At 34.4% G+C, this 26,311-nt stretch overlaps 4 protein-coding genes, 1 long non-coding RNA gene and 1 pseudogene across 5 annotated transcripts; 4 read left to right on the top strand and 2 right to left on the bottom strand.

The window, feature by feature from the left end:
• The first annotated feature begins 4,229 nt into the window (after positions 1–4,229).
• Positions 4,230–4,760, top strand: LOC116108194 (glycine-rich protein 5). Its single transcript, XM_031394463.1, has one exon. The coding sequence runs from the start codon at positions 4,230–4,232 to the stop codon at positions 4,758–4,760; it is 531 nt and encodes a 176-aa protein (XP_031250323.1).
• Positions 4,761–6,903: 2,143 nt separating this feature from the next.
• LOC116108193 (glycine-rich cell wall structural protein 2-like) lies at positions 6,904–7,552 on the bottom strand. Its single transcript, XM_031394461.1, has 2 exons — positions 7,531–7,552; positions 6,904–7,301 (listed from the first exon to the last, which is right to left on the bottom strand). Exons 1-2 carry the CDS (start codon positions 7,550–7,552, stop codon positions 6,904–6,906), a joined length of 420 nt encoding a protein of 139 aa, XP_031250321.1.
• Positions 7,553–10,939: 3,387 nt separating this feature from the next.
• LOC116108192 lies at positions 10,940–15,121 on the top strand (annotated as a pseudogene).
• A 331-nt stretch (positions 15,122–15,452) lies between these two features.
• Positions 15,453–16,430, bottom strand: LOC116108191 (mitogen-activated protein kinase kinase kinase 17-like). The gene has a single exon (XM_031394460.1). It carries the CDS (start codon positions 16,428–16,430, stop codon positions 15,453–15,455), a length of 978 nt encoding a protein of 325 aa, XP_031250320.1.
• A 1,533-nt stretch (positions 16,431–17,963) lies between these two features.
• On the top strand, positions 17,964–18,789 carry LOC116108222. Its single transcript, XR_004124606.1, has 3 exons — positions 17,964–18,054; positions 18,132–18,224; positions 18,719–18,789. It is a non-coding gene; the product is annotated as an uncharacterized LOC116108222 (long non-coding RNA).
• A 133-nt stretch (positions 18,790–18,922) lies between these two features.
• On the top strand, positions 18,923–24,632 carry LOC116108221. The gene is made up of 4 exons (XM_031394490.1): positions 18,923–19,012; positions 19,906–20,055; positions 21,222–22,813; positions 23,272–24,632. The coding sequence occupies exons 1-4, from the start codon at positions 18,929–18,931 to the stop codon at positions 24,167–24,169; spliced, it is 2,724 nt and encodes a 907-aa protein (XP_031250350.1). The 5' UTR covers positions 18,923–18,928; the 3' UTR covers positions 24,170–24,632.
• Positions 24,633–26,311: the final 1,679 nt, after the last annotated feature.

Genomic DNA, 26,311 nt, shown 5'->3' with positions numbered 1-26,311 from the left:
AGATACGATCTAACCCAAGAAGTCTAACCCGAAATGGAGTGAATTTGGGATGAATTCCAAAGGTGCTGCATCATGGACACTTTGTTCCACTCCTTAGTTCTCATGATGCCAAGCCCCCCTTCATCTTTTGAAATGCACACATCATCCCATGCAACCTTATCTTTAGTCTTCTTCATTTCTGACCTAGACCAAAGGAAAGCCTTTAAGGAGGCCTCAATCTCCTTGTGCACTTTCGAGGGAAGAATAAATAAGGAAGACTAATAGACTTGAATGCTGCACAAGATGACTTTGATAAAGATAACTCTACCCGCATATGACAATAATTTACTTCTCCATGACTTGATCCTAGCAAGGATTTTATCAATAAGAGAAATGCAATCAATATACTTCAACTTACTTGTTATAAGCGGGACACCCAAATACTGAATCGGAAGCTCTCCTTCTCTAAATTTGATAATCTACAAAATATCATCCTTTTCCTCCTTGGATATACCAGAAAAAAAAAAAAGTTACTTTTACTAGGATTAGCCTCCAACCCCCGACCAATTCTTGAAGGTACCCAAAGCTTGTTCAATGAACCCAATTGAGCCCACATCTACATTACTAAATATCATTAAATCATCCACAAAACAAAGCTGAGTGATGTTTACCAACCGACACCTCGGATAGAATTTGAACCTAGGGTCCTTAGCCATTTTCCCCAGAGTTCGAGAAAGCACTTCCCTTGCTATCACAAAAAGGTACGAAGAAATAGGGTCCCCTTATCTCAACCTTCTAGAGTTCCCAAAGAACCCGCCCAACTCGCCATTAATAGATATAGAGAACATAGGAGATTTAATTCAAGCCTCAATCCAAAGAACAATTTTGAGGAGGAAAACCATACCTCCTAAGAATTTCAATGAGGAAGTCCCAATTAACCGAGTCATAAGCTTTCATCAAATCCACTTTCAAAGTGTACATTTCTTGCTTTTGTTCGATTTTCTCCCATAGTTGCGCACCGACTCTTGGCAAAGGAGAATATTATCCCCAATTTTCCTACCCTTAATAAAAGCGGCTTGGGCCAAGTTAAGGAAATCCGGGAGGGACATCTTGATTCTATTTGCAATGATCTTGGATATATATTTATATATAGTATTACAACAAGAAATATGCCTAAAATCATGGCAAGAGGAAGGATTCTCACATTTCGACATAAAAGCTATAATATTGCAATTAATCTCCTTAAGGAGTTTACCAGAAGAGAAAAAACTGAATAGCCCTTATCACAACATTTCCCACAATACTCCAAGCTCGTTTAAAGAAGTAGGCTCCATACCCATCGGGACTAGGGCTTTGTCATTACCAAGCTCAAACATAGTCTTCTTTATCTCATCACTAGTCACCTCGGCTTCCATAAGAGTTTCTTCAATTTGCACAATACGTGGAGCTATAATCTCATCAAGACCTTCAAAATTCCTTTCCGGTTCCTTCTCACAAAAAAGGTGTTTGTAGAAGGCCAGAAATTCCTCTTTTATTCTATCATTCTCCTTGGTTTCCTCACCATCATCAAGCTTCAAGGAAGAAATTTTATTCTTATTCCTCTTACCATTGATAGTTTTGAAGTAAAAAGTTGTATTTTGGTCACCTTCCTTAAGCTAATTAACCCTCACATTTTGCTTAGCAAGGCTCTCTTCTGCCATGCTCAACCGCTTGAAGATAAGAGCTTTAGTATTCTCTTCTTCAATAAGGAGGCTATTGAAAGGATCAATGTCCAATTTATTTTGAACCTCTAGGATGGCTTCCCTAGCTACTTTAACTCTCTCTGATATACACCAATACTCCATCCTATTGAGCATCCTAAGACCTCCTTTAAGCTTCTTTAACTTAGTCACTAATCGGTACATAGGATTTCCATCCACATTATCTCTCCAAACCGACTAAACAATCTCCAAGAATCTCTCATCATGAGCCCAAAAATTGAAGAACTTAAAAGGAGTTTTCCTAACACCCCTAAGCATGCCACACTCAGTGATGGCTGGGCTATGGTCGGACACACCTGGAGGGCGAACGAAGCAATCAAACTTGGGAAGGAAGAAAATCATTCATCGTTGACAAGGACCGTATCAAGCTTGCAAACAATCCTATTACTCTCCTTACTCCTATTACTCCAAGTGAAAAAGCATCGCATATGTCTCAAGAAATCAAGATTAGCATCAACACACATCCTACTCATATCCAAATATTCTGGCTTCCATTTATTAGAACCACCCCTTTAATTGGGTGAAACAGGGTAAATTACCCACATTATTATTTCTCTTTACTTGTGTGTGTTTATTGTTTTTGATTTTGTATCACTCTAGATTGTTTTAGTCCGGATCAGTTTGCGTGCATCTTTACTAGTCCTTCAAGACCTTAGAACTACTGGTTGGGTAAAAGCTCTAGTGGCCACCCCTATTAAGGGTTGTGGAGACTCGAACTCAGAAGCTTATGTAAACTTAGATTACTCATTTGCACTTTTACCATCAAGCCACCAAGTGGCAGTTGACATGTCCTTTTAATGAACTAATACGTTTAACCTATTTATTTTTTTAATACAAAAAAATAAAATGTTAAATAAATTTATTAGTTTAATTCTTTAAATTTATCAATTTTATTGTCCATGTCTTATTTTCAGGAATAAAAAAAGTTTTAAAAAAGAAATTGACAACAAAATTGATTTCTAGGCTAATAATAAAAATGATTTGTTGTATTAGCTTGTTTAAAGTCTTCAAAATTCCAATTTCCAAGCCCAGCCAGTGGCAGATTAATTTCCTGTATCCTGTATAACGAAAATCAGTCATGACTCATGTCTACTTTTATTGCTCCTCTGTATACATCTACTGCGGACCAGAGAGGAAAATTGGTGTGGAGAATTAATGGTTCAGCTAATGTATATGAGGCTGCAGCATCAAAAGTCTGACTTGGTGGGACTCTCCCTTTCTCCTCCCTCTGATATAAAGACTTTACTTCTTCATCATCGTGATCTGCCTTCCTGCAAAATTATTCGATCGATATTGTTTCCTTCCGTTGTCTCTTGAAGTTTTTTCCTCCTGGATGTCCTTTATGAGTTGCATTTTATATGTTCTTGGCTTTCCAATGTCTGAACAATCCTTTCGCACATATTTTGTATATATTTTTCTTTTCTCGGGAATAGCTACCTTTTGAAAACCTTTAAATTGAGCACCATACGTTCCTTTGTTTTGCCAATGCATGCAATGATTCTTATTTTCTTATGGACCATAAAACTTTCCAAGGTACATGAAGAGAAGAAATTAATTGGAAGAAATGTACTTGAAGATCTCAAATCTTGTTAGGCAATGAGCCAATGATAAACTTTTATGTCAATACATGCATAAATACTTCAACTGCACACCAGTTTTGGATCACAATCAAACTTAAACTAACAATGATCTCAAGTCAGCTATTGTATCTAAGTTCTTAGATTCTTCATTTTGTTTCCCAGCGCGATATGCCACTCACAAGTGCTAATCAATCTCAAAATTCATCTAAACCATATTTCATGACCAGTGATATCAGAAAATTAACGTCGACATATTTATTGAGTTGACATTGATTCAACCTTGTTTATTTTGGGATTGGACGGTACTACACAGCAACTTATTATTATTGTTTAAATTCATCAAATGAGGAAAATATATTGAATTTGGAATTCATCAACTATATGTTATTACTACTAGACAATTTGTCAAGCAATGATACCATTTATTAGATTTAATTGTGCCCTTTTGCATATACATTTCAGCCATTTAAACTTCTAAGAATCTTGCAAAATATATATGACCATATATATATATATATATATATATATGATCAGAGTTGTTTTAGTATTTTTGTCAACAATATGAATAAAAAAACTTCATAGATACTGGCTAAAAAACTAAATCCGTAATTAATATGGGAATTTTTGTTGTCCAATGAAGGCATTGCACAAGTCAAACCCCCAAAAAAATCTGACAATTCAATTGAACCGCACAAGACACAGGACCTCCTTAAATTTCCATTCTTTTGATTCACCTAACATCTGATCCCAATTCAAACAATTTCCCTTCTCGAGATCGCCAGAGTAAAGTGTCAAATGCCATTTACTTGAATCCCTTAATTACTCTCAACTGTCACCAACCCCTTCATCGTCTATATAACACACAACCTCGAACCAAACCTGACAGTGTTCTTTTCAGACTGAGAGAAAAATGGCAAGGTGGTCAGTCCTTTTTGTGCTAATTGTTTCAGTGGTTGCTCATGCAGCTTGCGCACGTAATGTGCCTAGCGATGTGGATCTCAATGAGCAAAATCTAGTGAGTGGTAATGCACCAAAAGAAACTACTCTCAACAATGCCCCAAATGAGCAAACTATTATGGATGCTGATGCGCCGAAGGCGGAGTCACCCGGTGGCGCTGGCCTCGCTGACAAAAAGAATTTTATTTATGGTGGCGTTGGAGGTTATGCCGGTGTGGGTGGCTTTGCTGGTGGCATTGGGCTGCCACTTCTTGGCGGACTCGGTGGCATTGGGAAATTTGGTGGAATTGGAGGAGCTGGTGGCCTAGGTGGGTACACTGGCGTTGGTGGTCTCGGAGGTCTCGGTGGTGCAGGAGGTCTTGGTGGTGCAAGTGGTCTTGGTGGTGTCGGTGGTCTTGGAGGTGTTGGCGGTGGCGCTGGTGGTGCTGCCGGTGTGGGTGGTGCTGCTGGTGGAGTTGGTGGTGGTCTTCTCCATCATCCTTGAACTTAATTCCAGTAATGCTTTGCTTTTGGTTATATATTTAAGAGTATGGACTATGGTGTTAGTGATGTTGGGTGTGTGTTGTTTGATTTTGAGGTTTCAGTTATGGTGGTTAATTTGTGTGTTGTTTTATTTTGTCGCTGTGTTTTGGGAATTAAAGTTTCAGCGGCAACAGTCTGAAGTACTTTGAATTTTATGCATGCATGTATTTGATGTTTTTGGTGAAGTAAATTTCGATATTTCTTTCTTTCCCTCTTCCGTTCAATCTAATGAAATTAACATAGAAAAGGATCTAACTCGAATGCATGAAGAAAGCTAAAATGCGACAGATTACGTGCATGCATTTGCATGGAGGATCTTATATAGGTTATATATATGAAACACAATATCTACATAAAAATACAAGGTGAATAAATTTATTACATCAATCACATTCTAAACATTCAACGGAACTCAATACAGAGATAATTAATACAAATTCAGGTAATAGATATTCTCAATAATATCAAAAAATGAATTGAATTATATATACTACACATATAAAGAATTTGCATTGGAAACCTCAAGGGGTGGGGTTGACAATCAAAGAGATTTGTTTTATTCCTTGAATTTTTGCGTTCAAATTTTAGGATCATTTATCATAATATATTGTAGTTTACCTGATCTTTTAGGCTTATAGAGTATTCAATAGATTCCAGAAATTTATTGAGATACACACAACTTGCCCGAACACCCCGTCACCAAGAAAAAAAAAAAAATAAATTTGCCTTGTAACGTCTGATAATATCTTTTTCACCGCTCCCATGTAACACTTCTAATAGAAAAGAATTTTTAAATCTGTAATATCGAAAAAAGAATTGAATTATGATTAATTTAATCCAAACTAATCTGTAAGATTTCTACGCAAGAGGTTTTTAGATCTAACATCACTCTAGCCTAGTATGTCATCATGTCTTTATTAACATATATAACAAAATGAAGGAAACTCCTAAATTAAGTTCTGATACTTTTCATCAGGTACGTATCTAATATTATATACTGTTAAGCGTATATAAACTGTATATAAAACAGCAAAGAAAAAGGATATATAAAACGAATTTAGTGAATATGATATATATATATATATATATATATATTAGCTAGTTTACGACACTACATAGGAATGTGAATGTTATCAGACAATATAGACTTTCCCCTGCGTCTGTGTACAATTAATAACGTATGAGCAGGCACTGTGGATGAAGTAATGATATTCATGCATTAGATGATCACCATCACAAGTGAAGTATATGTACACCAGCCCTATTTATGAAGTAACATGAATTGCAGTAATTGCATTGCATGCTGGAATCGTTAATATGCTCAGAGGTCTTGCATAAAATTTACTTATTACCTCTGCAAACTAGCAAATGAAAAATCATGAAAACTACCATTTTGCATGTCCACCACCTGGCTGTACGCCATCAACCATGCCACATTTTACATCTGCTCCTTTTAATGCCTTCATTGCCGCAAGCCGGCCCAGTGCCACTGCCACTGCCGGCTCAACCATATTGGAGGCCTAAGTCAACTGAGAGCCGGCACTGCCCAATGCTAGCTACTCTCATATTAATGTATGTCTTGAGAGGAGAGCACAGTATACTGAAAACTTTACTGTTTATTTACATTGTTCACTTCCTTTATTAATGGCTGGGTTATTACTTATTACACAGTCTACATCATCATTCATCACTCAATTTCAAATTTCACTTCCTATCTTTTTAAAGGCTTTATAATATTTACATCATCTCTTCAATTGGCCCAATTTTATTTGTGTAGTGAATTTCTTTTATCTTACTCTTTATTGTCTATTACAATGTTTGTATTCATTTACTTAAAAAAGATATCTTCACGCTTTTTAATTTATATATGATAGTATAAACAAATTAAAATGACATTTTATATCATAAAATATAAAATTATTTTTATTATTTCATATGAAAGTGAAGAAAAGGCTCCAGTCACTAGAGACTAATAATATTATTAAAAATCATGCGTTGAGCATTAACTCAAGTAAATTAACAAACATGAGGATGGATTTAGGCTAATTAAACTCCGGTTTGAACAAACACAATATTTTAAACTTGTGATAAGCTGCTTCAATTAATCAGCGTCCATGGCTTCCATTATCTCCACCACCGCCACCTCCACCTCCTCCTCCTCGTCCACCACCACCGCCTCCTCCTCCTCCATATGCACCTCCATAGCCAAAACCTCCCCCATATCCACCTGATCCACCACCACCACCACCACCACCACCTCCACCTCCTCCTCCGCTGGAGTTAGAACCACCATTGTCTCCCAAACCTTTCCCACCACCCCTTTCTGTACCACAAGCATCACCATCATCATAACAATTGCCACTGCCTTCGCCTGGTCCATAATTTTCACCTCCTCCTTCACTACCATCTCCCTCATCATCACAATATTTTCCATACTGCAGCCCATTCCCTTTAGCACCGGGAGTGGAGTTGGAGTTACAAATAGAAGAGAAGAAGGATAATACTATAAGACTCAGAAAAATAAACAGAAAATAAAACTGCTTCATATTGCTGCAGGAATTAAGAATTATTACGATAGTTATTTCTTCAAAAGACGATCATTTATATAGAATTTTAATCAAGTCGAGTTGCATGGCATCATGTGAATCTGTAACTCTTGTGAGAAGCAGACCTCGTGAAAATCAAATGTGTTTGAAAGGATGGGTTGATTTTCAAGAAGACGTGAATCTGACAGAGAACTGGTGTCAGTGTCATTTCATACAATGCCAGATTAGTTGTTGGAGTTTTATCTCTTGAAGTTGAGATAAGGAATCCGATTCCGCCGAGGAATGGTGGGAAGAAAGCTGCAAATTAACCCGTGAGAGGAGGTGGAGGTGGAGATTGTGCATGCAGCTGTTGGCCTGTTAAGTTGAGAAGCGCTTCTAATTATGATCTAACAAGAACAAAACTTTTCTAGAAACAAAAATAAATAAATAAAATTTCTTTTGTATGATGGTATCAAATTAACTAATGCGCTGTGCCTAATTAGATTTAATTTCATTGTAAATCCTTTTAAGATTTTCAAATATCATCGTTGAAATAATACAAGTTTGAAGTTTCAAGCATTGCAGGTTGTCAAAATTTGTTTTCCGGAACCCAAGGGGTTGGCCTGTGGCTGGTGGTCAAAGAGGTGCTGTTTCCTTTCTTGAATTTTTGGGTTTAAACCTTGAGATCATATTATAATGATAACATTATGATTTATTTAATCTTTTAAGTTTATAGGATATTTAAAGCCCCATAATTAGTTGAGAGGTGTCCAAACCTGGTTAAAAAAAGAAAATTTGTTTTCCGAAGATTTTAAACATAATTTTACAAAAATATATTTTATATGAATTTATTGAGAAAATCTAGGGTTGTGTTTGGCTTAATATTTTTATTCATATTCTGGATCCTATTCTCCAAATAATGTTTGGCACATTATTCCAGAAATATTACCCTATTTTTTTAATTACTTTTAAACCCCATAAGGTTATTAATTTCAGTAAATACCCCCTAAAAAAAAAGTTTAAAAATTAACAAAAACACCCCCATCAACCCAACTTGTCAGATTCCGGCAACCACTGTCGGTGATAGTCAAAATCTGTACAACGGCCTAACTTCTGACCAGAAATGGCCGGAAGTTCACCAATGTGGCCTTTTCTGGTCAGATCCACCACGGATCTGGCCGAAAAAGGCCAGATCTGGCCGTCGTTGACCGAAAATGTTTGGCCTTTTCCGGCCGTCGACTACCATAACAGACCGTAGATCTGGCCGGAAAAGGCCATAACGACGTATTACGGCACAGATCCGATCGGTTTGTGCCGTAACGAAATTTTTCGGTCAGATTCCGGCGGTGGTGGCCGGAATCTAGCACTGCAGGTGGTGGGGGTGTTTTTGTCAATTTATATGTTAGGATCTTTAATTAAATTAGTAAACCTAAGGGCTTTTTCATAAATTTTTAAAATTTACCTCGTAATACTCCCCTATTCAATAACACAATACTATCTCCAAAATCCTATCCAAAATACTAAACCAAACGCACCCTAGAATACCCTCAGTCACCAACTCACCCCAAGCCACTTAGAGATTAACACAAGTCAATCTCAACAAATTGATTTGATACCACAAATCACTTAGAGGTTGGCATGTGTCAATCTTATTAAAGAATCAATTTAATGTTTAATATTTTTAAAATTTAAAATTGAAACGTAGTTTCTTTCAATTACTTATTCCGTCTTCTTTCTCATGTCTCATGTTGTCCTCTCCGTTAATGGAATTTCTCTCAGCTTCCCTTACTAACTACAAGATGTTACTAACAAATAGTTTTACCACTAATTGCGAAAATTAATATATAAAACAGAGCAAATAGACAAATTCCTGATGAACATTCAACAACTCAATGCAATCACATTGGCACCAAGTGAGAGTTATTTCAAGTCGATGGACACAATACTGTTATTCCAATTTCTAAATTTAGATTTTTTCAAGAAACCTCTCAAACACCAATAGGAAACATACCCTAAACAAATATTATTCTTAACTCCAACTCACTCGATAAGCTAACCGCAACCTCAGTCTTAGGAGTTGTTTGTCTGAGTTTATAAACTCTAAAATCAAATTGATTTGTTTGTTTTTAATTTTTTTTTTGTTTATAAGTTGGACTTATAAGGGGGGAAAAAACGGTTGAGGGAGCCTACTTTTTTTTTTTTTTCCTCATAAGCACTCTGTTTATAAGCTACTTTGACTAAGTATATTACCACATTACTCTCATTTAATTTTAAAATTCCATCCTATAACTTTATTTATTATTTGATAAAATACTCTCTATCCTAACTTTAATTAATAAATTACAAGCTTTTATATATTTTATTTTTTAATTCTCGCCTCTATTAAGTCTCTTTGTAGGAAAATGCAAAATGAAGAATTAAAATTTAAATAGTCCATTAGATTTAAATAAAAATTTTGTTCATCATATTTAGAAATTAATGAAGAAACTCATTTATTTATATGAAAAATATTTTTTAAAATAAAGAGAATTATTGAAAATGTTCAAAACACTAACTACTTATAAGTTAATTTTTATAAGTTCGGCTAACATGCTCTTAATAATAAATAGGAACATCAACACAATAAACATGATTAATTAAGCAGTGAATTGGTATTTTGTAATGAAGCGACAAAAACAATATTGACTAAGAGTGACTAAGAAAACATAAAGTTGTTTAACAGAAATATCATGTCTTAGAGCATTTTCGATGGTGCTCTTTAAAATAAATAGTATATTTCATATAAATAAAGAGTATCTTCAATAATTTTTAAATATGAAGAACAAATTTTCTAATCAAATCCAATAGACTCTTTAAATTTTAGAAGAGATAATATGTTTTTTCAATAAAAAAAACTTAATAGGAGAGATAAATAATAAATAAAATGCATATAAACTTATAATTTATTATTTAAAATTAGGATACAGAGTTAACTTTGACTTTCTAGATGTGAAGAGTAAATTCACTCTTTAATGTATATTTAAAGAATAAAGAGTCTGTTAGATTCTTATTTTTATGGATAAACTCTTTATAATAAAAAGTTTGAGTCATATAAAGAATCTTTTGAAGATGCTTTTAGGGATTATAATTAAAAAAAAGTAGAGTGTTCAGAATTTAGTTTTAATGAGATTAATAGGTGTCAAATTATAAGTGGTTAGTTTTAATGAGATTAATAGGTGTCAAATTATAAGTGGTTTGTGGTACCAATTCAACTTACCAATTTGGTATCACATGGATATTTTAGATTTTTGTTAATCTAATTTTACTTAATGATGTACAGATACATGGCATTTATATAAATTATATTAAGGATTAATTATTTTTATTTTATTTTTCCTTTTTAATTTTTTAAATAATTTAATTATTGTAGAAAACTATTTTCACGAAACATGGAACGCTAACGCTTTCTTTCTCTTCCATTCCAGACGTCATTCTAATTTCTAATAGGATTAATGGGAATTGAGAAATTTATACTTCAATAAAAATCAAAATCCAAGAGGTTATCTTATGATATTTGGGCCATTGGGCTATTTTAGATTGACCTCAAATTTTCTTTTTATGTTTCCGTTGTGTGTTCATTGGCTCCCATGTTTTGGATATAATAACGGACAAAAAGAGCTCCATTTTATCCAAACAAAAATCTCAAGGTATACTCAAAACTCACCCAGGAACACCCTTTTATCTGTCTAAATTTAGAGTTAAGTTTAAGTTGATCATTGAATTTTCTGGTTATCATGGCTTCTTTTAAGTTGTCAATCTCTTTGGACTCAATTGAATCATGGAAGTTCAGTCTCAGTTTAAACCCAGTTCATTTGTCTGATAACTGTCCCATTTTTTTCAGTTTCTAGATATATTAATTTCACTAGGTGTTGTATAATCTCTACTTTGAATTGGGTCAAACATGCTAATGTTTGTGCTTCAGAAATTGGGTTGTCTAACAGTAATGAAGTAAATGAAACTGATAATGAGACTGTTTTGTGAAAAAAAAAAAAAAACAAAAAAAAAGTGATCTGGGAAATGGCGGTTTAAATGTAGAAAACCCGAATTTTTGGCGTAAAGTTAGGAGGAGAGGTTATGGGGTGAAGTTTGAAGAAAGGGATTAAAAGAGATTTGCGTTTGAGTTTTAGTTTTAGTTTTAGGAATGTTGGGAGCAAGAAAAGGTGGACTTTTTTGTTAATTATGGTGAATTGAATGTTGATTATTCTCTAATTAGGGCTAATTTGAGAGTGGGGCGATGCAATGCATTTTTTAAACGGTTTGAGATGTTTAATGATGGCAACACTTTGAAGTTATTTGAGTGGATGAGCAGGAAATTGGAAAAGAATTTTACTGCTTATGATTTGGTTCTTCGAGTGTTCGGTATGAGAGAAGATTGGGATGCAGCAAAAAGAATGATTGGGGAAGTGAATGGTGACTTGGATAGTGAGATGTATTTTCAGGTTTTTAATACGCTTATTTATGCGTGTAGTAAACATGGTAACTACAGGAGTAGCTTTTGTGTTTGATTTGTGAAGAATGCGTTGCAGGATTGATGCAGCAAAATAATGCTATGGTGTTTTCTTAACAGAAAACTAGAATTCTCAGCGAAAGATACGACTTTAGTAATATATTTCTTTCAGTCATGATTTCATTCTGTCATATTATTCTGTAAAATCATTTGTGACTATTAAGATTCCAGATTTCTGTTCTCCAAATACTGAGATTTATACATCCTTATACATAATCTTCCCCAAGTTTGACATCAAGGATTCCTTGACATTTCGACTCCTCGACTTGATTAATATTTAAGATTGTATAAGATCACTTTGTCTGCATAAGGTAGTGTAAAAATCTCTTGATAATGTAATTCTGGATTTATTTCATATTGAAATTGCTCCTGAGATTGGTTATATGCAGTTCTTTGGATGCCAAATACCTGTTTCTAGAACTTATATTTAAATTCTTCTTTGATTCTAATATGTTGTTTGTTTCTTTTTTCTGATAATCAGACTGCCTCAGTCGAATAATCCGATTGAATATAGTTTAAAAATGTCCACATGTCCTTTAGATAGCTGTCCTAAGAACATTACTTGTGAATGTTATGGTCAGATTTTCCAGAATGATTAATTTTTACTTTTTCTTCTTTCCCTCGTTTGTCTGAATGCAATTATATCTGACAACTATCACCACCTTGCAGTTGCCAACATTCTGTTTTTTTATTCCCCTGCTGGAGTTGGTTTCTCATATTCAAATACTTCCTCTGACCTCTTGAACAATGGTGATAAAATGACTGGTAATACTTATTTTACTTTGTGTCTCATAATTCTACTTTGAACTTCAGGTCATTGTTGCTTGTTTGATTCCCCTGACCTCCTTAACTTATCATATTTGATTTGCAGCTGCAGACTCCCTAGCATTTTACTAAAGTGGCTTGATCACTTCCCACAGTTTAAAGGAAGGGATTTCTCTATCACTGGAGAAAGCTATGGAGGTATGAAATATGCTATGATTTGTATCTCTTCAGTCGACAATTAAACATGTAGTTTTTGTTTTGCTAACGTTCTGTTGTGAAAGCATAATGGTATGAGACTGTACTTTTTAATATAAGATTTGTAGCTTTACATAATTAATGCCTATAATGGCTGAGGATTGTATTAAAGGCTTTAAATGTATTTGACATTATTATATCTTTTTAACTTTAAGCAATGGCATTGGAACTTCTTTTGAGTAGGCTCAAAATGCCGTAACCTGCCAGGACATTATGTTCCTCAATTGAGCCAATCTATCGTGAGGTACAACCAGGCAACGGGAGATAAAACAATTAATCTGAAGGGTTACATGGTATGGATATTTTTTCCTGAAATAACAATGGTTCATGGTCATTTGGAACAGATTAAAATGTTAATTTGCATGTCTAATGCAGATGGGAAAAGCTCTAGTTGATGATTTTCACAACCACTAGAGGATTTTCCAGTTTATGTGGGCAGCTGGTTTGATATCTGATTAATCATTCAAACTACTAAACCTTCTATGTGATTTTCAGTAATTTATCCAGACCTCAAGTTCTTGTGAAAAAGATGCTAGATATTGCTAGTGAAGAACCGGGGAACATCGACCCATGTAGCATTTCACTCCTTTCTGCATTGCACTAATGTTAGCCAGTGAAATCAGCTGCTGAAAAAAGTACGTGTGTGTACACGCTTCATGAGCCATAAACTTGCTAAATTTTTGGAATCTTCTCTTTCTACTTTTTTCATTTATATAAAATTCAGGAAGTTTCTTCTTAAACGTAAACAACATCTGAGATATAGACTTTCTGGAATAGTTTCTCATAAATTTCTCATAGAGTCATAGTGGTCTCAGAAACCGCATAATAATGTCTAAACCAACTATTACTGCATGAAGGAGTTCACTGCTATTCACATTATCAATTTTGAGTTCAAAATTGAACTGTTTCATGTTGACAGTCGGGTATATTACATGATTGAAGCTCTCAGGTGATATTCTGCTTCCCCTTTATATTATTGATTGAAAGATAGTTTGAAACTTTTGATAAACTTCAATGGGTTCATATGGTCTCAAAAGTTGTCAAAATTAACATCACATTCAATGGTGAAAACCTTTAAAAAAATTCCTCTTCCAGTGACGTCGTAATATTTGACAACTTTTCAGATCAGTATTGAATTTTTCATCATATAGGTTGTTGGTCACATCAACGAGAAGTATGATCCTTGCTCTGAGAAGCACTCTGCTGTATACTTCATTCGACCTGAGGTTCAAAAGGCACTTCATGTCATACCAGCAGTTGCTCCTGCAAGATGGGATACTTGCAGGTATAGCACATTTAAGGATATCATTAAATTAATAATTGCCTTGCTATCTTGTATTAAAAGGGAAAATTAATACCTCAGCACCTAGTTCAGTTGGTTGCAAATCCTTTATAAAAAACAGATTTGGTAAATAGTAACTGCATGCCCTCATAATTTTCTTTCTTTTTACTATTTGCAGTGATTTGGTAAATACTAACTGGAAGGATTCAGGATTCTCTGAGGTCAGTGCTGGACATTTATCATGAGCTCATACATCTTGGACTTCGTATATGGATGTCCAGGTGCACTCTGACCTCTGTTTTTGCAATTTATGTCTGTGCAGTAATAATTTTGAATGTAGCTAGTAGCTCTTATGATGACTCAACTCTTGTTTGTTCTTTCACACAACAGTGGTGATATAGATGCTGTTATCGCAGTTATATCCACCCGGTACAGCATAGTTGCTCTTAAGCTTCCAACAGTAACACCCTTGCATTCCTGGTACGATGAAGGACAGGTAAATTATCATCCTCCTTTGCAGTTCTTCCATCTCTGTTCCTCGACAAAGGAAATAGGGAATCTAGTTTCAGCTTGCAAAATAGTATTCCCCCAGAATTAACATGATCTGTCGAACAGGTGGGAGGATTGACCCAAGAGTACACCGGACTCATCTTTGTTTCAGTGCAGGGAGCAGGCCATGAAGTTCCATTGCATAGACCCAAACATGCTCTCACACTTATCAAATACTTCCTATCAGGAAGCTCAGTGCCAATCTTGGAAGAAGTCATCATCATTAATTCCTGAAGTTCATTTCTTCTCTTCTTTGTTGAAATGGATGAAATAAATACTTCACTGAGAATGTAATATTTATGCCTCTCCAGAGGGGAATCTGTAAAATTCAACGTGCATTATACTAAAATTATATTGCAGTTGAATTGTAAAACATAGAAAACATTGGGAGTTCATCTACAAATGGCCTGTTATTTATGAACTGAAGCTTGCTCTTTCACTTATTCTCATCCACTATTGAGCTTATTGAGTTGTAACAAAATTGGAAGTTTGATTATGTACTGTAAAACCAGTGACAAGATAACACAAACAAGATCATCACATTTCAGAAATTCAGACAGATATACTTGGTTTACCAAACAATGGATTGATGAAAGAATTAATTGTATTTCATTCACATAAAAATCCAATGAGTCAGATGAATCTTTGATTCATCATACATCAAATATCGATAAAAGAATCAAGTAGCCAACTAAACTGAATCAGCCTAAACTATTTGTACATCTCCAAAACTCAAGCGTCAACAGAGAGAAAATGATGTCGCAACAACTCTTCAGCAGTCCATCTATGTTGGAAATCCCTGATTAAGCACTTGCTCAAGAAATCTTTGGCATTACCTGATATATTCTTCGGAAACAAAGGCAGTTCTGAAGTGTAACCGATAATTGCAAAAAGTTCCTCTTTAGTGACACACTCCCACCCTGGTTTCCCACTCAACATCTCAATCAAAACACACCCGAGTGCCCAAATATCAGCAGGACATGCCAATGTTTTATCCTTCACCATCTCTGGAGACATATACCTATAAGTCCCCTTATGAGAAATCTCTTCCCAATCCTCATAGTCCAAGTTCTTCGCCAACCCAAAATCGGCAATCTTTGCAATCAACCTCCCATCGCTTCCAGGGGCCAGCAAGATGTTATCAGGCTTTATATCACAATGAACAATCAAATTACTGTGGAGATAATGTAAGCCTCTGACAATATCCCTTGTAAAACACCTTACTTCCTCCTCAAGTAACCCCTTGAAATAACCCTTCTTTATGTGATCATACAAACTGCCGCCACTGCAGTACTCCAAGAACAAGTTATAAATCTTTTCACTCTCACCCCTTTCTGTCTCCATGTCTCCATAACACTTAATCACGTACGGGCACTCTTTAAAGCATGAAAACATCTGTTTCTCATACTTCAGAGTGGATGCCTCCGATGTGATTGCAGTTTTCACTGCCATTTCAAAAGGCAAATCAGTGAGCTCAGGGCCTCCTCCCTTAATGGGTTGTTTTCTTTTCACCAGGAAAACTGTCCCAAAACCTCCTTTCCCAAGAAAACGTTCTCTCACCCAAAAAATCCCATTCCATTTTTCACCATTAGCGATATTCTTCACTGTCTTCTTCCTATTGAACTGCTTGAAGAAGTTTCTTCTGTTGTTAATCGCCCACTTTTTATCACGCACAGGTTTTACAGATTCTGAATGCGATGAGCACTTCATGGTTGATTTTTAATTTCGAAAGAGAAAGGTTGAAGAAATTTGAGAGAGTTTCAGAAGAGAGACAAAACAGAATTTGGAAATTTTTTACCGTTACAAAGACGAACTCTTCGCCGCGTTAAGCCGTAGCGTGAAGTTTAAGAATAATCTATGAAACTATGGGGTTTTGGGTACTTCAGATATCAACATTTTGTCCTAAAACACCCTGCGTTTAAAACTTTTCAAATTTACCCCTAAAGAGTGTCAGGCTTTAGGGTGGAACAATGGACGGGTTAGGCGGGTAACCCAACCGGCCCAAATATACCTCCGAGTGGGTTGGGCCTTCATAGGCCAACCTGATGACTAGCGGGTTGTTTTTGTTTTTTTTTTTCAAACCCATGAGGTTGACCCATGGGTTGGCAACAACCAACTTGGCGGTTGGACAAAAAAAAAAAAAAATTAATTAATTTTTTTGGCAAAAACCCTTGTCTCTTCGGTCATTTCTTTTCCTTTGCCTTTTTTTTTCTTTTTTTTTTTTTTTTCTATAAATAGGGCCTAAACTCTCATATTTCCTCATATTCCAAATTCTCTCATTCTCTCATTTTCTCTATTGAAATCTCTCAATCTCTTTGTTATCAATTTGCTCCCATTTTAATTTTTATTAGCTTTGCAATTTCCAAATTTTAATTCTCATTCTTTAATTCTTTATTTATTTTATATCCATTTTTTTAAACTAGAATTGATAGATATTTCCATCCCATCAATTTCGATGATGAAGAAAATTATCTTAGTCCCCTTGAATTTACTAACGTAAATGCAGTATATTCAAATAGTCTTGCTTTCCCATTCTCAGAATCCGATACACCTCATAATTTCCCCCTCCTCCCCATGCTGCTACAGCTCCCGATGGTTCTAGAAGTTGTCCTTGTAATTGTTGTTCTCGTCCAACTCTATCTCAAGCATAAACGAGTTGTTCAACTGTAGTCGAAACCGACGACAAGCACACATCAGACGTTTATGTGTATTTCGAAAAGTTTTACGAGACAGAAAATGAAATTTAAGTGAAGAAAGTAAGATGCAGGTATTGTGAAAATATTTATAAAGTTGATGTAGGTAATAGTATTAGTACTAGTACTTTAAAAAGACATGCTACTAAACATATGAATCAACTTAGAAATAAAGAAACCAATCAAACTCAAATAATTAATATGGGTACTACTTGACGTTATAATTATGATGTATATAAGGAACAATTAGTTGTATATATTGCTGCAACTGATCAACCTATTAATATGACTATCAGGTTTTTGAAAATTTTATAAAGCCTAATTTTCATTTATTTCTTTAATGTTTAATAAAAATAAGAAATAATTTGTAACTTTACATGCAGGGTAGCATAACCCAAATTTCAAATTAAGTGGGTTAAAGAGGGTTTGGCTAATCCTTGGAAAGGGGAATAAATTAAATTTAAAACACTAGGCAGAAATCCAAGGCGGGAAAGTGAGGCAAAATATTTTTATAATTTAAAAAAAGCGCCTTATATATAAATAAAAGGAGAGAAAACTCCAAAACAAAGAGAGTGAAAATGGAGAGAAAGTGCTTAAGCAACGAGTTGCAGACGCTAATAGAGGCGATCAAGGCTTCAGACGTAAGCTTCTCTAAACCCTAAGTTCTAAACTATTCTCCAATTTGTTCAATCGATTTTGAAATTCATTAAAATTACAGGTTGTTGAGAGCCGCGTTAAACTGCTCAACGAAGTGAGGGATTTGGAGTTATCTGAGAATTCTGACGTAGCTTATCTTATAGAATGCCTAACTGTATCCTTCACTTATTACAGATTTACAGTGTCTGTTAATTTTGAATTATTTTGATGATTTCGTTTGTAATTTAAGGCTTTTGAATTACTCGAAATTTAAAGCTATTTATTGTGTTTATAAGGTCGTTAATTTGATAGAAAGTATTTTTAATGTGATTGGGAATGATTTTGACTCCATAAAGGTGAGTTCAAAAAGTTGATACAGTTTTGTAGTTTTGAAGAAGTACTTTTTGAGATTAGAAACATCACTGAATTACTTGATAAATGTTTTATTGAAAAGTATACTTATAGCAATTGAAGTACTTATTCAAAAAGCTGTTCATAGATACTATCATAGAAAACACCGTGAACTGCTATTGCTCTAAAGTACTTAAAAAGTGCTTTAAGTATTACAAAATGGGGCTGCTTTTAGGAGAAATTGATAAGTAATTTTTCCAAAAGTGCTTTCAGTTGCTTTTGTACTAGTGCACCTGCTGGAACTTAACGAGGTACTAGACATTTTGGGAAGACTTCACTTGTTTGGATGTAACGCAGTGTATGTTGAACAAAAGTATTTTGTGTGTGGCTGCAAAATATGTAGATTCAGACCTATCTGGGTGTTTAGTACAATTTCTTCGTCTGGGGATGAAGGTATGTTTGTTTCTGTACTGTATTTACTTTGCAAGTATAGTATAGTTTCTTAATCTGTGCATATGTTAGGCAAGCATGTGGTGTGGGAAGCATCTGAAGATGACTTGTATGTCAAAAGAGGAGTCTCAAGAGGAAGAGCATTGCAGCTTCTTTTTCCAGGTAGATAAATTTGACATGCTGTTTCATTGCTTCTTCAAGACATTTGACTTTGATGCTTAAATGAATTTTTATGTTTATTAGTTAGTAATAGCTGAGAGATCCGGTATTATATTTGGTTTAAGTTGCAACTTGTCTGTAACCTTATATCTGGATGATAATTAAGGTTTCATTTTTGGTATATTAATGGTGATCTGTATTTATGAATGGTTGTACGTAAGGGCATAATGCAATGTAAAATATGGTTATGTGCAGTAAAAGCAATCTGAAATATCTCCTGTTTTAGCCATTCTGTTATTATGTTGTTGAGTGAATTTATGATACCAATAATTGGATCTTGATTCAATATCCAAGGTTTGATGATTTTGTTTTCCACTTAGGTTTACTCTTGTCACTTTCCTTGCCCATAAGTATCCTACAGTATTGACATTGATGAGACCATATTTCTATCCAAAGAGACAAAATCTTGCAAATTGCAGTTACTGGTTTTCTGAAGGAAATGGTAATAATCTGAAGTAGGAATAGCTCGAAAGCATGCCTGGTCATCTAGGAGAAATTATAGTATCAGTGTGCATTATAAGTTTGTATTTAAGGCTTTCCTATTATTCCTTTGCCTCAGGCATATGTATTCCTATATGCTTAATTTGTCACCATTATCCAGTTTGCAGAATGTTGCATGCTTACTTTCTATTATTTTTTATGAGAAATTTTGCCACCTTTCTTGGTAAGAATGTTTTGTGAAGAATGGACTTAGTGCTTACACAGAACATGTTCATTTGCATTTCATCTGAAACTTTAGCAATACCTTTCTTGAAAAACATTATCTTTTTGCCAACAATGTGCCAAATAGCTTGTACGTGTATAATTTTCTTTGACATTATATTTATCTTTTGCAGCTGCTTTCAGAGTTTCTGAGTTTCTCTGCTGATAGTTTCTCAGCTCTTATGAGATATCCTGTTTCAAACTGTGAGGCATCAATGATTATCATTGAGAAGTTCATTATGGAACAGTTAAATTTAACAAAAGATGCAATATCAGAGAGCAAGGTAACAACTTTTTTTTTTTTATTCGTATCATTAAAAAGATTTTACTTTTTTGATTTGGTATATTAGCTTCATCCATGATTGATTAGCTAAACTCTAAATTTATCATGTTAGGAATATTTATGATTAGGAAGATTCATGTCTTTACTATTCTTTTGCTTATCTTTCTCATGTAAAAGTTTGCAATAACTTGCATCGTTTTGAAGAAATTCAAGATTTTCGCTGCTCAGATGACATTGTTTGAATTACAACCTTCAATTTAAAATATAAGTAAGAAAATAATAATCAAGGTTGTAGATTAAGGGTCTAAACAAGCTGCAACCTTGACTTAATAATGATTTCACCCACTTATCAGGTGACCCAAGTTTGGCCTTGACTTATGGTTATATTCTAGAAAACTAAAAGTTGAAGATATATACCTAAATTTAGTTAGAATTAGGCTTGTGAAAATAAGGATGTAACTAGGATTAAAATTGAGAGTTTTAGTCATTTCTTCCCTAATTTCTTCACACTCTGATTATGATGTAACATTGACCTTTTTTAAAGAAAAAAAATATATTTTCTTGTTCAGAAGTTTTTTTATTGATCGTTGAAAGATATAAGTAAATTCTATAACTTTATGGGGGTTGTTTTCTTTTTACACACTATTTTGTTTTCATATGTGGATGCACATTTTGCAAAATTAATCTCAAGCATGAGGTGTACCATGGGCCTTGTACTATGCTTTATTCTTTATCATGGATTTTTTTAACACTCAATTGGACAGTCAAACTTGAGCTTGACGCCGGAATCAGTAATTGCTGAACAGATTTGCAAGCCAAGGATAATAATTGTGGCTTGACTCTTACAATTTATTTGCTGTACCATACTGTTTTATGTTGTATGAAAAGTTTTCTTCGAGAATACCATTAATCATATCCATTGAGAGGCTAGTATAATTATGATAATAGCAAAAAGCTTTCATTCTCTTCCTTCAAGAAGAAATGTTAGTTGCCTGAAGTTCATATCTTGGAGCTGAACACAGAAGTCTGATCTGTGTCATAACACAAGCTACATTGCACAGTTATTGATAAAGGGCCAAAACTGCATCATGTTTGTGCGTTTATTGTAATCTGAAGAACCAACATGGTTTCTGTTGCTGATAGCACTCTTTTATCAATTTCAACCAGATTATCAATTCAGTAGGCTTGGATATTATAAAAGTTGCACAGACGATTGTTGATGCTGTGATAAGACTTTGCAAAGAGTATTCTCAAGCTGTAAATGTGGAGTCCTGTGATGCAAGATCTGAAAATGATAAATTCGACAGCAAAGAGCCTATAGTTATGAACCATGTTGCAAACATAACAAAATGTGCCGTAGAAAGATTGTCTGAATTGGGCATCCTGGCTGCAAGTGGCGGTGGGACTCTGGTAACAGTACTAAATGTGTCATGGAAAGGTGTGGTTTCCTTGCTTCAGCTTGGCAAGGGAGCATTATCAGTAAAAGTGAATGCAGCAGATATTATAGTGACTTTGATTTCACTGGTCAATGAATCTCTTAGATGCACAGCTGAAGCTTGGTCTTCTTCACTGAAGGAAGCCATTTCTGTAAATGAAGCCAGAAGAACTTTTGTTCCAGTGAAATTTTACCTGATTAATGCTATAAAGATAGCTTCCCTCTTTCCTAGTCAAGCATATACGGTATACAAAGAGATTACGCTTTGTGTAGTGATGATCTCAAGTTTAAGAATTTCACTGAGTCATGAAAAAGGTTTGAAAGTTGCCAGCGAAGTTTTGACAGAACTTCTGGAGAGATCTTCTTTGGATTTACTTAATTCTTTACTGAATTCAGCTCTTGTCAGACAGGAGAAGCTTGAAATTCTTGACTGGTTATTTACTGAGGAATGTAACTTGAACCCTATCCATGGAGATCCAAGTAGTAACTATAGGGCAGCTTCGATTGATGAAATCTTTTCTCTGAGTTGCGAAGCGATGTCTGGGGCAAGAATGTTATTGCCCGGTCGAGTTGGATTGTTTCTTAGTTTTCTTATGTATTCTCCTGATCTTGAAGAAGATACGAAATTTGCAATAACCAGAAAGCTTGGTTGGTTTTTAGAAGTGTTAACAGATGAAGAGGTGTATTCTTCCATTCTTGTCTCCCAAATTCCAGTATTATATAGTTCTGGAAAAACTGTTGAACTAGTCTGGGAGACTCTGTTTTCAGCTCTGTTGCACGCTTTAAAAACCTTCATGATTGTAGTGTCTTCATGTCGTGCTTGGGAGGATTTTATGTTTTTCCTGTTTGAAAATTTCTTCCATCCTCACTTTCTTTGCTGGGAGATTGTGATGGAACTTTGGTGCTTTTTGGTGTGTCATGCTGAGGTAGACTTAGTGAATGGTATAATCGATAAACTTTGCACATTGATGAAGTCTTTCGTATCTTCAGAATCTGTTATTGTTCCTGGTTCTACCCTAAGAAAAATGGCACGATCAATTTGCGTGCTTCTTACTTATAGTGGACAATTTTTGGTAGACAAAGTTTACAATTATGTTGCCAATGAAGACAGATCTCAATCATCATCAATTATGTTTCTTGCTCTCCTTTTGGAAGGTTTTCCGATAAATTCTCTGTCAGATAATATAAGAAGTTTTGCCAAACAAAAAATCATTACTGATTATTGTAACTTCATTGAGAGATTTGCTGACAAATCGTTCAGTGCCTCCAGTTCTGGTGTGTTGGGAGTGCCAGTTTTTGCTCTATCTGCTTCTTTGCCGTCACTGTAAGTATACTGCATTCTTTTTTCTTAAAAATGGTATAAGAGCAGTTTCAGACATCAGGTCCTGAGTTGCATCCCACAATTATTATAATATAGTAGCATTTGCGTAAAAGTCCTGTATTTTATTTCATTTTATAAAATACTAGGCAACTTTTATGAGCATTTGATTGACCTTTCACTAAAATTTCAAATTATTTGAATGACTTCAGAGATAAAAAAATCTGTACTCCACTCATCCTATAGCTGACATTACTTTTTCACTTTAATTTATTTTGTGAAACTTCTTTTCTACATTTCTGGAAATCTTAATATGTTTTGGTTCTACTTCAGGCTATTGAGTGTTTTGAGCTTAATTGTTTTATTTATCTCCAAGGTTAAAATTAGATCTATTGCTGATAATATCTGACTCGTGTCAATAATTTGATGGTAACAATATTAAATGCTGTTATTATGTCCAATAGCCAGGTCGGTATATCTGATATTGACATGAAGACCCTGAAGTTTTTAGTTTCTACTATCCGAAGCTGTAGAAATCCTGCTGACCAGCTGATGAAGAAGCAATACTGTAAGCTTTTGAGTGAAACGCTTGGGATTATTTCGAATATGAAGCATCTATATGCATTTGATGAGATGGAGGAAGTCATCTTGGAGCTTCAGGACCTGTTTATCTCAGGATCAACAGACTCAGATATTCAGGTGTATCAATGCAAAGCAGAATTGGCTCTTTTTATGGCAGGATTTGGTGAGGTGGAGATGTCAGAAAGTGATGATTGTGCTAAGAGCTGTGCTGTGTGGAAGTTGTACCACATGCTCTTCCAAGACCGGCATTGGGCACTTGTTCATCTGGCACTTGCAGCGTTTGGCTATTTTTCTGAACGTACCACTTGCAATCAGTTGTGGAGATTTGTGCCCCAGGATGCTGCTCTTTCATATGATTTGGAGTCTGGAAATGAGCCAAATGAGGAGAGATTTATGTCTGAGTTCAAGGCATTTCTTGAGAAGGAACTGGCTCTTCTTACAGTTACACATAGATCTGAGCAGCTTGGGTTGTTAGTGAAGGAAGGTTTGATGCTTAGAGAAGTAGTCCAAAATATTTCAAATATGGAGTCAGAACCAATGGAATGTCAAAGCATGGAACTTGATGGTGAAAACCAATCTAATAAGAGAAGAAAACTTCCTGATGAATTAAGTAAAGGAATGGAATTACTACGGAATGGTTTAAAAGTTATTGGTGATGGCATTTCCCATTGGCAGCAAAACCAGTTTGACTCCACTGAACTTCAGGAGAAGCTTTTGGCATCCTTTTCTCGTCTTGAAGATGCGATTTCTCACCTAGCAGGCCTGACGGACAGTGGCTAAGTTGTGGTTTTCAGCTCTCCGCTCGTAATTTGCTGCAATGATATAACAGGGTTCTGAATTTATGTTATATGGCAGGCTCTCTGAGGATTATAAGCGAACTGCGTTCTAAGCATGATGGATATGGCTTCCGCAGATATGTCAGACTAACTATCTGTTGGCTTCAGGAAGCCATATTTGACGTTCCAACGGAAATAGAACCATTTCTCAAACCTTACAAGGTAATCTAATACAAGTTCTCTATAATATTGGTCGGTCATATTGAAACCATTACCAATGAGTGTTGCAGTCGTAGAATGATGTGGTTGCATTTGCATGAAAATTTGTCAAGTCTCACTTTGAATATTATGTATATGGTCTGAGGAATCGTCCTGTGTGGCACCTAAACATGTCTTCATAGAGGCACGATTTTTATGTATCCTACACTGACATTTAATGTGGATATTCCAAAGATAGGAAATGGAAGTATGAGTCTATGATGATAACATGGCATTTGACTATTAAACTATCAGGATTTTGGGCAAAAGAATTCTCCTTATTGGATACTAATTGTCTTTAGAGAGTCATTGATTTTTATTTTTATTTGAATGAATTGATCGGTTCACTTACATGATTTAGAAAGAAAATCAGTTTTACAATAATATTATACTAACAAAGATTCTACACAAAGTCGTTTATATAAAGTGATGTGTCAAAATATGATTGAATGAATCAATATAAAAATTAACTTAATAAATGTATATTAAATGATAATGATTGATTTTTATATTAATTCATCCAATCATATGTTGACACGTCATTTTATAAGAAATATTTTATATAATATTTTTATAAGTGTAGTATTACTCTTAGTTTTAAGTCCTAGTCAAATGTGTAAATTTTTTTTTTTTTGTTTTTTGTTTTTTTGAATTTTAAGAGTAATACCATATATATACAACCTTTGCATTTTAAGAGTAGTACCATATACAGTATATACAACCTTTGCATTTTAAGAGTAATACCATATATATACAACCTAATGTAAAAATATGGTGTGGATTCATTGCATGTATCCCTTGCTTAATAATATGGAACGTGGATCTTTTTCCTATTTATCTGTTAATATGTTTTAATATTTTAATAGAGGGATCATTATACATTATAGAGGTCTGCATTATAAATGTGTTTTATTTAATCTTTATCATTAGTCAAGAGGTCACGTTGAGCCAATCTTTTTAACATGGTAACTTTTCGGAGAAGAGACAAAAATACTTCTCCTAGGCTTCGTTTGGCAGCTTATTTTTTTCTTTAAAAATAAATAAATTATAGATATTTAGTGAAGGCTTGTGAGAATGGAGGCATGCACATATTTTATTGTATAAAATAAATAATGAAATATTCTTATTTATAATCATCTAGACTCATTTAATTCTCAAAAGGTCAAGGGTTTATTTAAAGAAAAATCACATGATTTAACTTATTTGTCATTAATAAAAAAATAATAAGGATAAAAATAGTCTGAATGCTTTAGACTACCAGGACTGGTATGGTTTAACATACTTTAACTAGATTGATAAATTATATTGTTAAATGTAAGATTCAATATTTTAATATAATTTAACCTTATATATTAGTAATATATTATTTGTTGGTTCATTAGATGTGTAATTGGTAAGTTATTAGATTTTGTGGTTGGATTTGTATTTCAAATAAGACCTTCATATATTAGGAATTTATAATTATTGAGTTGGTTATATACTAATTAACTTTGTATCTCAACATTTAACTCCAAAGTGATATAGGTTTGATTTAGAATTGACATTATATATGTATAATAGAAATGTGATTTGAGGAATGAATAAGCATTCTCTTTAAAGCTTTTATAGTTTTATTTCCTCTCTACTTCAAACAAAGCTATGCGGAAGCATAAAAATCATAAACTTGTCAAGAATCCAATAGAGTTGATGAAATTCTAGTATAATACTGGGATTCGACATCCATAGTGAAAAGACTTCACTCAAACTTATAGAAACAAACAATTATGTATGTTTTTTTGCGAACTAATGGTGCACATATTTGGGCCGTATAACTGAAAGTCCAATATCTCCCACTCATTAGTGCAAAATTCAAAACACCATCATATCTGTTTTTTCATATCTTTTCAGA

This window comes from Pistacia vera, unplaced genomic scaffold, assembly GCF_008641045.1.
Source record: "Pistacia vera cultivar Batoury unplaced genomic scaffold, PisVer_v2 Contig557, whole genome shotgun sequence".
NCBI classification, from domain to species: domain Eukaryota; kingdom Viridiplantae; phylum Streptophyta; class Magnoliopsida; order Sapindales; family Anacardiaceae; genus Pistacia; species Pistacia vera.
This window is presented reverse-complemented; position numbering and strand designations above follow the sequence as displayed.

What these genes read in the sequence shown, in the direction of transcription:
- LOC116108194 (XM_031394463.1), top strand. Translation starts at nt 4,230, where the DNA reads ATGGCAAGGTGGTCAGTCCTTTTTGTGCTAATTGTTTCAGTGGTTGCT.
- LOC116108193 (XM_031394461.1), bottom strand. Translation starts at nt 7,552, where the DNA reads ATGACACTGACACCAGTTCTCT. An exon ending in GACACTGACACCAGTTCTCT is followed by an intron (nt 7,302 to 7,530) that starts GTCAGATTCACG and finishes TGAGTCTTATAG; the next exon opens with TATTATCCTTCTTCTCTTCT.
- LOC116108191 (XM_031394460.1), bottom strand. Translation starts at nt 16,430, where the DNA reads ATGAAGTGCTCATCGCATTCAGAATCTGTAAAACCTGTGCGTGATAAA.
- LOC116108221 (XM_031394490.1), top strand. Translation starts at nt 18,929, where the DNA reads ATGTGGTGTGGGAAGCATCTGAAGATGACTTGTATGTCAAAAGAGGAG. An exon ending in ATTGCAGCTTCTTTTTCCAG is followed by an intron (nt 19,013 to 19,905) that starts GTAGATAAATTT and finishes TATCTTTTGCAG; the next exon opens with CTGCTTTCAGAGTTTCTGAG. An exon ending in ATGCAATATCAGAGAGCAAG is followed by an intron (nt 20,056 to 21,221) that starts GTAACAACTTTT and finishes AATTTCAACCAG; the next exon opens with ATTATCAATTCAGTAGGCTT.